We start from the raw sequence: 13098 nt of genomic DNA on the forward strand, positions 1-13098 counted from the left end.
CGTCAAATTTTGTTGAAAAAAAAAAATTTCCAAAACTACCTGGTTCTACTTTACGTATAAACCATTCTCGAGATATTTATTCTCAAGAAATTTTCTAAGTTGACATGCTGTCGGCATTGATATTAAAAAAAAAATATAGGTTTCTATTTGAAAATTTGAAGTTTGGCTTTTGGCAGATTGTTTCACTCAATTTCTGTACTCTCTCTCCACGGATCGGGAATTTCTCAACGACCTTGAGGATTCAATTAGTTCCAGTGGTGTCGTCGACAGTATTCAAATTCCAGTCGTAGATTATGTCGTCGGAGCGACTCTTTTCCCTCTAACGGCTCAATCTCCCACGCGATCGATGCGAGTGTCAGGAATTTCTGTCGAGGAATGGCATCCGAAGTTTCCGGGACAGATGACGTTCCGTCCAAGTTTATTGACATCGGGGATCCCTCGATCGTAGGTCTGGTACCCAATGTGGATCGAGGGTCCATATCTAAATCCTAGATCCAGGTTGTATTAAGGGGGCACATCACTGTGAAACTTACAAAAAAATCGATTTCTTCTAAATGCAATTTCTTAAAGTTTAACTCTTTAAAACCACTATCTGAAAATTTCAAATCGATATTCGAAGAATTTACAAAGATAAAGTGCACTTGAATTACATAAATAATTTCAACTCAAACTTTAAACGCGTTTTTTTCGAAACGACATTTTTCTAACTGGCGGGTCTAACTCTGTCAATTTTTATTCAACCAACTTTGACAGGATTCTTAATACAAGATTACCTTAATTTTTTTTTCAAATCCGTACATGTAATGGAAACTAATCTCATATAGTTTGTACAAAAATTTTTATATTTGATTTTAGGGCTGTTATTGCAAAGTTACACACGCCGCCAGCTACCTATGTTTTTTTGTGAGGGGTTTAGAAGATTAATCGTATATTAAAGTTCCTGCATATTTTTATACTAACTTTGTTTTTTTTTAAATTTCTTAAGACATTGTACTAAAACTAGGCAACAAACGTTTTACGTGAAAACTGTAGATTATTCCAGAAAAAAATTCTTAAAGAAGGCTTATTTTCCCGGACGTCACAGTGGTGTTTCCCCTTAAGTCACTCTTTTCAAACTTTAGAGGAGAGCTAATCACATGAGATAACCTAGTCAATTATACCTAATCACCTAGCGTGGCCATAATATAAAATATATATGGGCCATATGGGCCCATTGTGAAACGAGTTGAACAAAAGTTAATTCCCCAGTCAACAGGTTAAGGAAAGAAAGAAATTCCTACATTTGCTCTCCACTGTATAAATTGCTTTAGAAAATACCATTTTGCATAAAAATCCGCAGTCTAGTTATGGCTCTTGTCGTGAAAACTAGACGTCGTGTTGTCGTGACATTGCTTAACACTGTCATACAGTGCCACGACAACGAAAGCCATGATTTTTACTGTCACGTGAAAACGTACCTTTAGGCGAGAAAGCCAGCCTCAATCGCGAACGTTCCGAGCCCCGAAGGTGGGCTTCTACCCATTAGCATAAGAACCGAGAAGATCTCCGCTCGAAGATACGTTGCTCCCTTATTTACAGCGTGTCACGGATAATCATTCGACTCGCGGGTTTACTCTGGGCGCCCGATCAAATGGGGATACTGCGCGGTGTTACATCGATCGCGTCTGGAATCGTTCGATGTTGTTTCAACAGTAACTACAGACCGCGGCGTGATTTGTGGTTACTCTCGCTGCGATGGTGATTCTGTGCCATGAAACGAATTGGAAGTGTACAGAAAATTTTTTTTCGTTTTTAACCATCTAACTACGAGTGTATATTCTGATCCAAAAGCAGAAACGATAAGTCAAATGGGTAACACTAATGGAAATAATAAGTGGGCTTATAAATAAGCAAATGTTTGTTTTATAGAAAAAATATCAATATTATGTGTTGGGGTAGAAAGATAAAGATTTATTTCGTATCCTTTCGTCGTTACTCGAAATTCGTTTTCTATCAAATGAATTAAACCATTTCTTTCTGTTTGAAATTTGGTACACTTGTACGTATCTGCCTACTAATCCGCTATTTTTACTTGTTATGCAGTAATGACATGTAGTAGTCTTCACTAATATTCGTTAATATCTACATATAGCTCTTCATTAATTTTAGCGATCGATGTATATCAAATCACTATGGAAAGAATGCATTATTTTCATAATGATGTTCAAATTCGATTGTCTGAGAAATTAATAACCATACAAAAAAGAATTCTATTCCATATTTTTGGTTTGTTTCGTATTCAAGGTATCACCTCCTTCTCGGTTGTTACATTAGTAACTTCGAGTTTCTGCCAACCGAAGACCGTGTTTCCTCGCCCAGAGCAACTCAGTACTGAATCGAATAACTTACTTCTCAATCTAATCAAATCTTCACCCCACGAAGCAACCGTTCCGCAGTTACCTTATTGTATCAAAGAAAATTTACCATGCAGTTAAGATCTGGAATATCTCCGAGATTAATTTGTTCACGGAAATGGAACGAGCATTCCGCGCCGACTGGACATCCCGTCTGACTTTACCCAAGATGCGGAACGGCACGTTAAAGGGTTACGGCAGGATAAAGCCATTGAACAGCGTTTTAGAGGACGATAAAGGGGGCCTGGCGGGCTTTCATTGCTACGAACAAGATTCCATCCCTGGGCCGTCGGTCCTCGTCAGTACATAAAGATTATTATTCCGCGATTGCGAGCGTGAAACTGGCCCCCGAGTCGCTCCCGGAATATACCGAGATCCAATCTCGTGGCGGCACGTAAATCCTGCGGCGCAGCCAGCCTGCGGAAACCCGTTGCATCCCCAGGGCGAAATTAGAATAATTACCGTCTAATATCCTGTCCGAACCGTTCAGAAAATCCTTAGCATCTCTGTCTTCTCGACCCTTTCGACGTTTCACCGTCCTTTCAAAAGATTGACTAAATACAGTAAATCTTCCACGAGTGTTCCAAAGCTCCTCGGTAACTGAACATTAAATATTTCATAAACTAATGGCCATGTACGGCTGAAACAAATGTCATTGGCTTTAGAATTCTAAGCTCTATCAGACCTAATTCATACACGAGACCCGAAACGCAAACAACAATATCTCAATTTTGTATACTTAAGTCGTGTCTGTATCCAAGTTTAATGTTGTAAATCTTGCGTTACCGGTTAAATATTTTTATTGTATTATTGTCGGTGTGTTCTCGATTCGGTGGGTTTCAAATACTTTTCCTCTGACGTACACGAAGGATGACTTCGCGGAAATGTCTGGCTGCTACGCGAGGAATTTGTGTTTCTTTTACTTCGTGGAGTTCCACGAGGTGAATTGCATTTGACACGCGACGCGTGAACATAGGATACGCTCGGTCGCCGCAAATTAACGGAAATTGCCTCGCGCCCGAAAGCCCGGTTGGCTAACATGGAACGTCCGTAAAAAGTGTTCGAGACGCTGATTTCGATGGAGATTTACAGATTTACATCGGGCAAATTTGAGAAGATGGTGTTTCTTTGCGGCGTTAACTCTGATTTAGAGGATTAAGCTACCCTCTAACTATAAAGGTTTGCTCATTTGATGTTGCTAGGTACATGGATAAGTAATTCATTATGGTTTCTGTGTTGTGAACAGGACAATAGGGCAAAATCCACGATGACTGTAAAGCAATGGTTTATTGGAACAGTGTCTCATGACTAGATTGTGGATATTTATGGAAACTAACATTTTATACAGTAATTTACAGAGGAAGAATTAAAAACAAAAACATCTTTTTCCTCCTAGGGAGATTATTGCGTTAAGAATAAAATTAGAAATATAAAATCCGCAGCCCAGTCATAACAAACTTTACTCGACGAACGACAAACGATGACTGTCCCATGATGTCGACGGTAAATATTGTCTCAACCGATCTCGTCGTTTGGCAATGGCAGCTCGCGGCTTTTTATTCCTCACAGACAACACTATATTATCCTATCGATTCGACCACACATGGTTTAGCATAACCTAGAGTTTTGCCTATATCTCAAATATATAAGTGATTTAGTCATAAATTTAAAAAAAAAAAAGGTAATACAAACTTATCAACGATCATTACATAACATTCGTAGTCCGCCACTATTGGGCTACCGTACAAATAACGTGTTAAACAACAAATTTTTCATCAATCACTAGGGAGGTTGTTTTCTTTCTTTCGAGGCGGCTGAACAGAAGTTCGCACGGCGTATCGGGGAATAATTAAACGCAGTTGCGAGTCTCGATTCAAGGCACGATCTCGGCGCACCACGTGAAAGGGACTTCAGTGGAGCAGAGGTGCATGCTTACTCAGATTGTCCCGTCCGAGTTCCCTTCGTCCCGCGTCACGATGTCATGCGAACGACAAACGCGTCAAGTATGAACTTTTCTGATCTTGTCGCCGCCGGACGGCGACGCACCGGTATGCACGCGCCTGGTTTACGTGCACGCGTCTGGTTTACGTGCACGCGTCTGGTTTACGTGCGCGCGCATGCACGGAAACGTAAATTCCCCTGGGAATGCGCTAGGTGTACCGTGTCCCGCGGATCCGAGACCATTTATCTCTATGCCCCCGGCGCGGTTAGGATCGTTCGTCGCGAAACAAGCCGGATGACGATCATTTCGGTCGTTTAAGGACTTGTTTCGATCATGGATCGAGCGATGCAATCGCCGGGAGATTCTTTTCTGCGAGGATTTAAATTGGCGAACGTGGTGGGGTCTGTAATCGGATCGTTGGCTCGATACCATATCTGCATGAAAATTACTATCCAGTTTGTTATTGTCCGGCTGATTACATGGCCTTTAGAGCCGATGGTTGGGTCTATCGTGACCCACGACGAGATCTTACAGGACACATATACAGTCTGTTAGAAAAGTCTTCGCAGATCCATTAAAACAGAACAACTTTTTTAAAATTGGACCAAGTGACTTGAATTTTTTTTTGTGATGTTAGGATTAGGTTACTATATGATGTGTAACAAAATTTTGAAAAAATTGCAATTGATCGGAATCGCGAAGGAAATAGTAAAGGTCACTTTTTACAATTTACAATAAATATGAAATAGTACACGTGTGTTTTTAACCCCTTGGATACATTTAACGACTAAAACTCGTCATGCACTTATTTTCCCTAAGTACAAGATGACGAGTCTAACTTATTATTTAAAAAATTAAATCTGTTCCGCGTGCAAAATTTTTTTCAAATAAATCGGTACCCAAAGGGTTAATACACGTTCGGAACAATGATCTCTATTAGAAATCAGAGGGAATTTTCATTGCGCGACATTTTTCGAAAGCTTTCGACGACCCGCTGAACGCGGGAATTACAACTTATAATGACCCCCGGGATAGGTAGGTAATGCGATTGGACCACGCGGTCAGATAATTGTATTTTATTACGTGTACCACCCCGAGCGCACCGGTGTTCACGGAGGAAGTGCCTTGATATTCGTTATTAGCGATCGTTAAAATTAATCCGGCTTAAGGGACTGCTAAGAGGATCGGAACACCGGCAATTTTCTTCGGCAAAGTGTTACCGAGGCTGTTACACCCCCCTTAACGAGCTAAGTTTTCGGTAACATGAAAGGGAAGAAGACTGAAGTCCGAATGGATACGAGAGAATATTTTTATGCACTCGAGATGAACCACAGTCATGGACGTAGTCAGGGGGAGGGGGCACTTGCCCCACCCTACAAGAAAAAGATTGGATTTTGCATCCCTCCCCCCTTTTCCCAGAGTTACAAAATTTTTGCGTAATATTGAATATTGCAGTATAATTTGAAACACGACCAGTTCTATATTTTTCTTTTAAATTTGAGATTTTTCATGTTCTGAATGTTTTTAGTACGTCTAGTGAATTTAGAATTAAATAACAAACCTTTCTTTAAGAAAAAAGGAAACAAATTTTTTTTCAAGGGTTAAAATTCCGTTTAACCTGAAATGTCGTCTACCAACGATAAACGCATATCTTTTCCGATCGATCGATAAATATGGCAAAGTTTTGCAAATTTACAAATTTAAAAATTAACTAATTTCTTCAATGTCGTATCGTAATAAAAGTTACAAAAGATCTGAGAAAATGAATTGTTATAACATTTTAATCATCGTTGTAAGAATGTATTGGAATCATTTTTTTACTTGCTTGGTAGTTCTAGCGTTAAACTCCCTTCCCGTAATAAGGCTCGATAATACGGGGATAATGCAACAATAACCCGGCTGGGAACAATGGCCGTGCAACAATGCCGGTCGCTCAACGTCGTGCGTTTACCAGCATTGATTGCGTTCAGAAGTGCAGTCACCCTGGCAGCTACGAAGTCAGGAGGAGTAACTCAGCGTTACTCGGGGCTGCCTCTTGCTGTGAGCATGTAATTACGGGATTCCTTGGCTTCGGAGACTTTCTTAACGGTTGAAATTCGCCGATGGTTTCGACCTGTGACGCGCGACGTCTGCTGCACGACTTCTCTCAAATGGATGATGAACGTTACTGGAACACGTTCGCTACGACCGTATAGTTTCGGAAACGTTCGTCACAGACTACCATAAAAGCAGGGCCATTCCTGGGTTGTTGGCCGTCCGGGTGCAAAAACAATATGGACGCTCTTGTTAATTTAATACGGGAAATTAAATACGGAAAGTGCCATTCGACGACTTTCTTACTTTTATCACAGTTATACATAATAATTCCCATTATAATGTTATTATTCATAATAAAACCCAATTTCTCTGAAATAAGATATTGATCAGTGGTGCAAATAAAAACGTAACGACCGTCGACAAAGTGTTACGAAAGAAGAACAAATCGACGTACAATAACGAGGCCGTGGTGCAATTTCTCGGTAGAAGCATAAAATGTAAGAAGAAATCCTGTGTGCCCCAGAGAGAAGAAAATTGAGTAATTAATCGGTTTATCTACGGCAACTAGTTCGACGTAGGTATTTCTTAACAATCGAATATTCCAAGATACAAAAAGCAAACGGTCGTTCTTGTCCGATACTCAGTATCGGTTAATTAATCGTTCTGTCGATGATTTAATTACACGACGAGAACACGATGGAAGTCGAGCCACGATCAAAGGTACGAACATTGTTTTCTGCCACGATTATCGATACCGTCGATCGCCAGTCGATTACCATTCCGTTTGTTACTTTCGAACGATCGCATCGCCAGGCCAATCGAAACGTCTTTTGGTATGCAAATCACAGGTTCGACTCACCACAGACACGAACACATCCATTGTACAAGTCTCGTATCGCAATGAATCTCTTAAAGTTTCGCCCAATGAAATTTTTTTGTAGCCAAAGAATGATCTCAATCGAACGCTGAAGAATTGTTACCTTCGATCCAATTAAAAATCAACTAACAATATGTATTCTATGGTAATTCATTATACAGTTTTTGCAGTCTAAATTCAACTTTTTGCAAATCAAATTCATCGTTCTACAAATCAAATTTAATCTGGACACCCTGTATATCGTCCATCGCTATTCGATTAGCATCCTTGTTTGCAACTCTCGATCGATCATACGGCCAATCGAATAATCTTATAAAATGCAAATCACCGCTGAAATTTTGAACGATGCAATACCGAACTTTCCGCGGGAGATCGGGGCTGGATGGCTTTTAATTATACACTTGGCCGGATCGCCGAACCAGCTACTAATTACCGATTAAATAATGGGGGAAGGTCCGATGTTCGAGGACGTTCGGGAACCACGGTCTGATTTTCATTGTGTAGCAGCTCCTATTCAGGAATTTCGCGTTACACATTATTAACGTCGACTTTCCGTACACCCGAGGGCACCCAAGTGTTTTCTTGCTGTTTGGATCCGAGTGTAATAATACACGGTTAACAAAAATTATTTTACCGTTATTTCAAGGTTTAAGGTTATAGTATAGTAGGTCGTTGAATTCGTCTCGATACCAGCTAGAATATTATGAAGTAAAAAATATATATTAATATTTACAAAATAGGTGACCTCTATTTAAAAAAAAATTTTTTTTTTTAATTTTTTATATTGAAATTTGTAGAAAAATGTATACTGATCAACTTTTGTTGAAAACATTTTTTTTCCAAATCATCGGAAGTGTCTGAAAAATCGTGCTAATAGGGCTAGATGGTCTGTAAAGTGCCTTTTTGTGGCCAAGATTACAAGTATCTTTATATTGACTTATTTTCAAGAAAATAAAAGTCTGTAACACGTTTGTATAACATTTCGCGTCTCATTATTATTAACGGCGTCACATTAGACGGATAACATATAACTTGCTATGTAACACGAAAAATGTTACGTGACATCACGTTATATAACATTTTTCTTTCTGTTTTTCTAACAAGTTTTCTAACTTTGCTATATAGTGTACACGCAGCTTAAGACCTTCATTCAAGATCTATCAAAAAAAAATAGTTTCCCACAATTTGGTGGATCGTGTTAAATGCAAACAGTTTGTGTAAAAAAAGCATGCAACTTTTTCTCTAACTCGTATTAAATCAAAATCATGTGCAAAAAGTTTGTGTAAAAACCGAATTGGGGTGTGTACTGGTCAAACACCGTTCGAGTCAGTTCAGTCGCCTTCGGGGACGTAAGACGGTTCAGAGAAATGGGACATCGAACCGGCTAAAATTATGAAAAACGAGCGTTCGCGGAAAGGCGGCCTCGGCAATAACAGGGTACAAGTTTCGAACAAGTCGCCAGCATATTTTTAATCTTGTGCACGGTAAGGGGCCGTTTCCCAACGAGGCGATGACGTTTTATGCATTAAATTGCGATGCATCGCGGCGAGGGCTACCGATCGATTTGTATCCTCGTGTTCCTCTTTTTGCGATTCTTCGCTCCTTTCGACGCCTCTGCTCTTCTTTCCCCTCACATTTGGCCGTACAACACGGCGCCCGACTTCATTAGCATTTTATGGGTTGTATCATCCCGCGGGTCAGAATGTTCGAACGCCTAGCTTACAACGCGCACGACCGTTCCGCGAAAAGCGAAAGCCTGTAGCTACGGCTTAAAAGTCCCTAGGCACGCGCGGAAGTTGCGTCGTTCATTTGCGCGACGACACTTTCCTCTTGGGGAGGGGCTAGGAATATTGACGCGATATAGGAAGTTACAGGGATTTAAATCGGTATGATTTTGATACCGGTATTATGCCATCAAAGCTATACCGAAACCGATATATTACCGAAAACAGAAATAAATACTGGTATTTTTTTTTATTTCTATAAGGGTAGGATTTATATAGGGTTATGTAGGGCGAAGGTACAACCCAAAATACCGGTATAATACCGGTATGATTTTGATACCGGTGTAATGCCATCAAAGCTATACCGAAACCGAAATAAGTACCGGTATTTTTTCGATTTCTATAAAGGTAGGGCTTATATAGGGTTATACAGGGCGAAGGTACAACCCAAAATACCGGTATAATACCGGTATGATTTTGATACCGGTGTAATGTCATCAACGCTATACCGAAACCGAAGTAAATACCGGTATTTTTTCGATTTCTATAAAGGTAGGGCTTATATAAGGTTATATAGGGCGAAGGTACAACCCAAAATACCGAAATAATACCGGTATTTACCGGAACGATACCGGTATTTTACGTTTCGGTAGAAGTCCCTGGTTATCGTAGTGGTTGTAGTGTTTCTGATACTTTTCGTTTCTCGAAAAAATTGTTGATAACAGTATACAGGGTGCGGCATTTAAATTGACCCATGGAAGTGTAATAAAAGCAAAGCATTTCGTAAGATAGTATTTTAGACAAAACTTGTTTCGTTTTGAGGGAGAAGAAGAATGAGATTGAGTAAGGACATTGACTTTATGTAAGTGTAAAAGATCGATGGTACTTACGAACAACACCACGTTGTAAATGTGAAGAACATATTTGAGAAAGTTGACGGAGCAACAGCCGTCGTCTCTGGTCCTCAGCCTGGTGGAGGTACCGGGCAGCCTCTCAGCGCTTTTAGCCATGATCGCTTGATTGGTATCTACGTGTGTCTCCGTGCTAGTGGTGGTCACCTCGTCGTCGACTCTGAAACCAGTGAAAATTCAAAACAATTAGCACTTTGACTGTCACGACACCCACATACAGGTGACATGATTTTTGGTACCTCAATTCAAAATTAGTCTTTATGATGAGTATAGACTGCTGATATTTATGCAAAATGACATTTTCTAAAGTCATTTTTAAAAACAGGGGTAAATGTAGACATTTATCTTTGAAATGAATTTTTGAATTATAGACTGGAGACTCTACTACATTAATAATAACACGTAACTACTCTTGGGCTTCATTAAAACTTTTATCTGGTTACATTTTTCAAGTTAAGAGAAGATACAAATATATATGACTCTGAAACTTTACGAAATTTCCAACGGTTAAAGGATTTTCCACAGAAACGGAAGGATTGAATCCCTCGACGGAATTCGATCCAACGAAAATTTCGTTTCCCCATCGCGAATTTTGTCACGACGAGACGCGATTCCTCGCAGCGCGAGTTCTCGAATCCCGTCGGAGTGTCTTTCGGCGGGAATTGCCAGTGAATCTATCTTCGAGCGGTGGCGTTTCGGCTCCCTGGCGACCGGCCAGCGGACACGACGGCTCGGGAAGCACGTACGAGTCGTCTGCAGGTAAGAAAAACCGGATCGATTTCCGCGTCTGTTTGACTGACACGTGTGTCCCTTGGGAAAACTATATACCCTGCAGAGTTGGGCAGAATTTTATTCGAATAATACACAGTGAAAAGCAGCAGTATTTAAGGATGTCCTTCTGAGATATAATTCTTGTATCTTTAGGTAACTTTGGAATTCTTCTGGCACGTTCGCAGTACACTAATATAATTATCCAAATCAAAAATTTAAGTAGAAATATTGATTTAGTTAAATTATGTATGTGGCACATGAGAACAAATAAGATTACAAATTCGTGAGGTATTCGTAACTCAAATACTTTTTCAAATGCTTTTCATCCATCACTGTGTACAATCTACTTTATGAAAGTGGCTATATTTTTATTAACACCCTGGATAAAAATACAGATCGTATACGTTGCTGGAATTTACGGCTGAAGGATGCGAATCGAGCGAAACGGGGGAGGAATAAGGTGAAATATCGTTCAGAAATGGTGAACAGTTTTACCGTGGGCGATACGAAGCCACGGAATCGAATGAAATCAGATGGCAACGAGGCAGGAAGGAGGAAAGGAGCAACGATCATGGAACCGGAAGTAACTTCGTCGCAGTTCAAAGGATAAGCGACACGCGCTGGCACGAGCCCATCGCTAACATCGTTTCACCTTGCCAAGGAATGTCGTGCTTCCATGGGTCGAGTCCGATCGACCGCTTCTTCTTCCAGTGTCGCCCTTTATCTTCCTTCTTCATGTGCTGTCTATAGCGCTACAGTAATCCCTTTCGCGAACCCACGTTGCGTGCAAAGGAGCCAGGAAAGTAGCAGATCAGATTCTATCTTGGCGATAAAGAATAGAAACTTTTGCCAAAAATGTGCTTAACTTGCATTTATTTAATTAAATGAAATTTAATACTTATTCCTTGTAGATTGAAATCTTTATATACTGTTCAGATTGCATGTGCATGGTGCTATGTATATTCTTTATTTCAGTCTGAGAAATTTGGACTTGATTTACATTTAACCTAACTCTTGAAAACTAATTTCCATACTCGATTTGGTTTATTCACTTTCTATTTTAATTACTTTCCACCGTATTCCCCTAACTTACTTCTTTTATTATATTACTGCTCTACTTGTTGTTTTTCGTACTATCTAATCGCAAGTCCCATAAACTGTATTGCACTTCCTCCTGGTTTTTCTTTCTTTTCTTTTACTGCTTTCTAAGCTTACTGTATATTGTCGCCTGAGCTCTTAACTATTCTAACTCTATTTTTCAGAGAATTTAGATGGTAAAGCGCCGCGGTGGAGCGTCCGTTATTTGAATAACTCGACAAGATCGGGTTTCCCAATTTCGCGGTGGGGTTCGTTACACCAAAACGGCGGAAATTTCGCGCGGATCCGCGGAACAATTCGTTTACTCGGGATAACGACGAGCGGAGAATTAATTACAGGAGCCACGGCGCGGTGGGGGCGTGCCGAGTGGTGAGAGGGAGGGGTCGTTTATTTACGCTCGTTAATTGTGTGCCTGCAATTAGAGCGTGCGTGATCGAGAAACGACGAACCAACGAGTGAAGATTTAATTGAGTAGTAATTAACTAGGGCTGGGATTTGTCAAATTTTTCTGTATTCGAATATTTGAATATTTTAGTTGTTTAATTCTTGACGAATGAAATTCGAATGGTATTCGAATATCAGAGTATCTGAACACTTTTCGAATATTTATGTACTCGAATATCAGAGTATCCGAATACTATTCGAATATTTCAGTATTCGAATATTAGAGTATCCGAAGACTATTCGAATATTTAAGTATTCGAATATTAGAGTATCCGAAGACTATTCGAATATTTAAGTATTCGAATATTTGAGTTTTCCATTTCTTTACCGTTGTCATGGCTTGACAGACTTTTTCAATATAATCTTAATCCCGTCTGTACAGAAATATTCTTAAGGTACGTTTCCATTAATTGATCTACATGCTTTTCCCTCCTCGTCATTATTTCGAATGTACAGCCTCCACTGAAGACCATAGCAGGGTTAATTGATTAGTTATAACGCGTTTCTCGCCACTAATACAATTGTCGGTGGAAGAAAATTGAATAAGACGAATGTGATGGCAAAAGTGCTAGGAAAATCTAATCTTAACCGCAAGATTAAATGGATGCGATCATCAATTAAAGCGTTCGTGCTCAAGAATCCCTAAACCTGCAAATAAAGACTTAATTGACTAGTACCAACGTGTTCTTCGTAGCAAGTCGTACTTTCGGTGAACCTCGGGGGTGCTGCATTCAATGGGATAAACGGCCGGGCTAATCAGAACGAAAAGTAGAGCCGGACACACACCGGCAACGTCAATGTGGAGGTCGAGAGGCGGAGAACGATGACGAGGGGCGAATTGCAAGCAACGGTGCCCGAGAAACCTGAGCAGGGAAGATGAAAGAAGAGAAACCGCGAAATT

General features: G+C 40.1%; 1 protein-coding gene across 2 annotated transcripts in view; it reads right to left on the reverse strand.

The window, feature by feature from the left end:
- Nucleotides 1-13098, reverse strand: part of LOC107189103 (CD151 antigen-like) — a 120171-nt gene that overhangs the window by 35171 nt on the left and 71902 nt on the right. For both annotated transcript variants that reach the window (XM_015577559.1, XM_015577569.1), the window contains one exon: nucleotides 9864-10044. In XM_015577559.1, the coding sequence (XP_015433045.1) occupies nucleotides 9864-9983 (120 nt within the window). In that variant the 5' untranslated portion in view covers nucleotides 9984-10044. The remainder of the gene's footprint in view (nucleotides 1-9863; nucleotides 10045-13098) is intronic.

Source organism: Dufourea novaeangliae, unplaced genomic scaffold, assembly GCF_001272555.1.
Source record: "Dufourea novaeangliae isolate 0120121106 unplaced genomic scaffold, ASM127255v1 scaffold16, whole genome shotgun sequence".
Lineage (NCBI taxonomy): Eukaryota > Metazoa > Arthropoda > Insecta > Hymenoptera > Halictidae > Dufourea > Dufourea novaeangliae.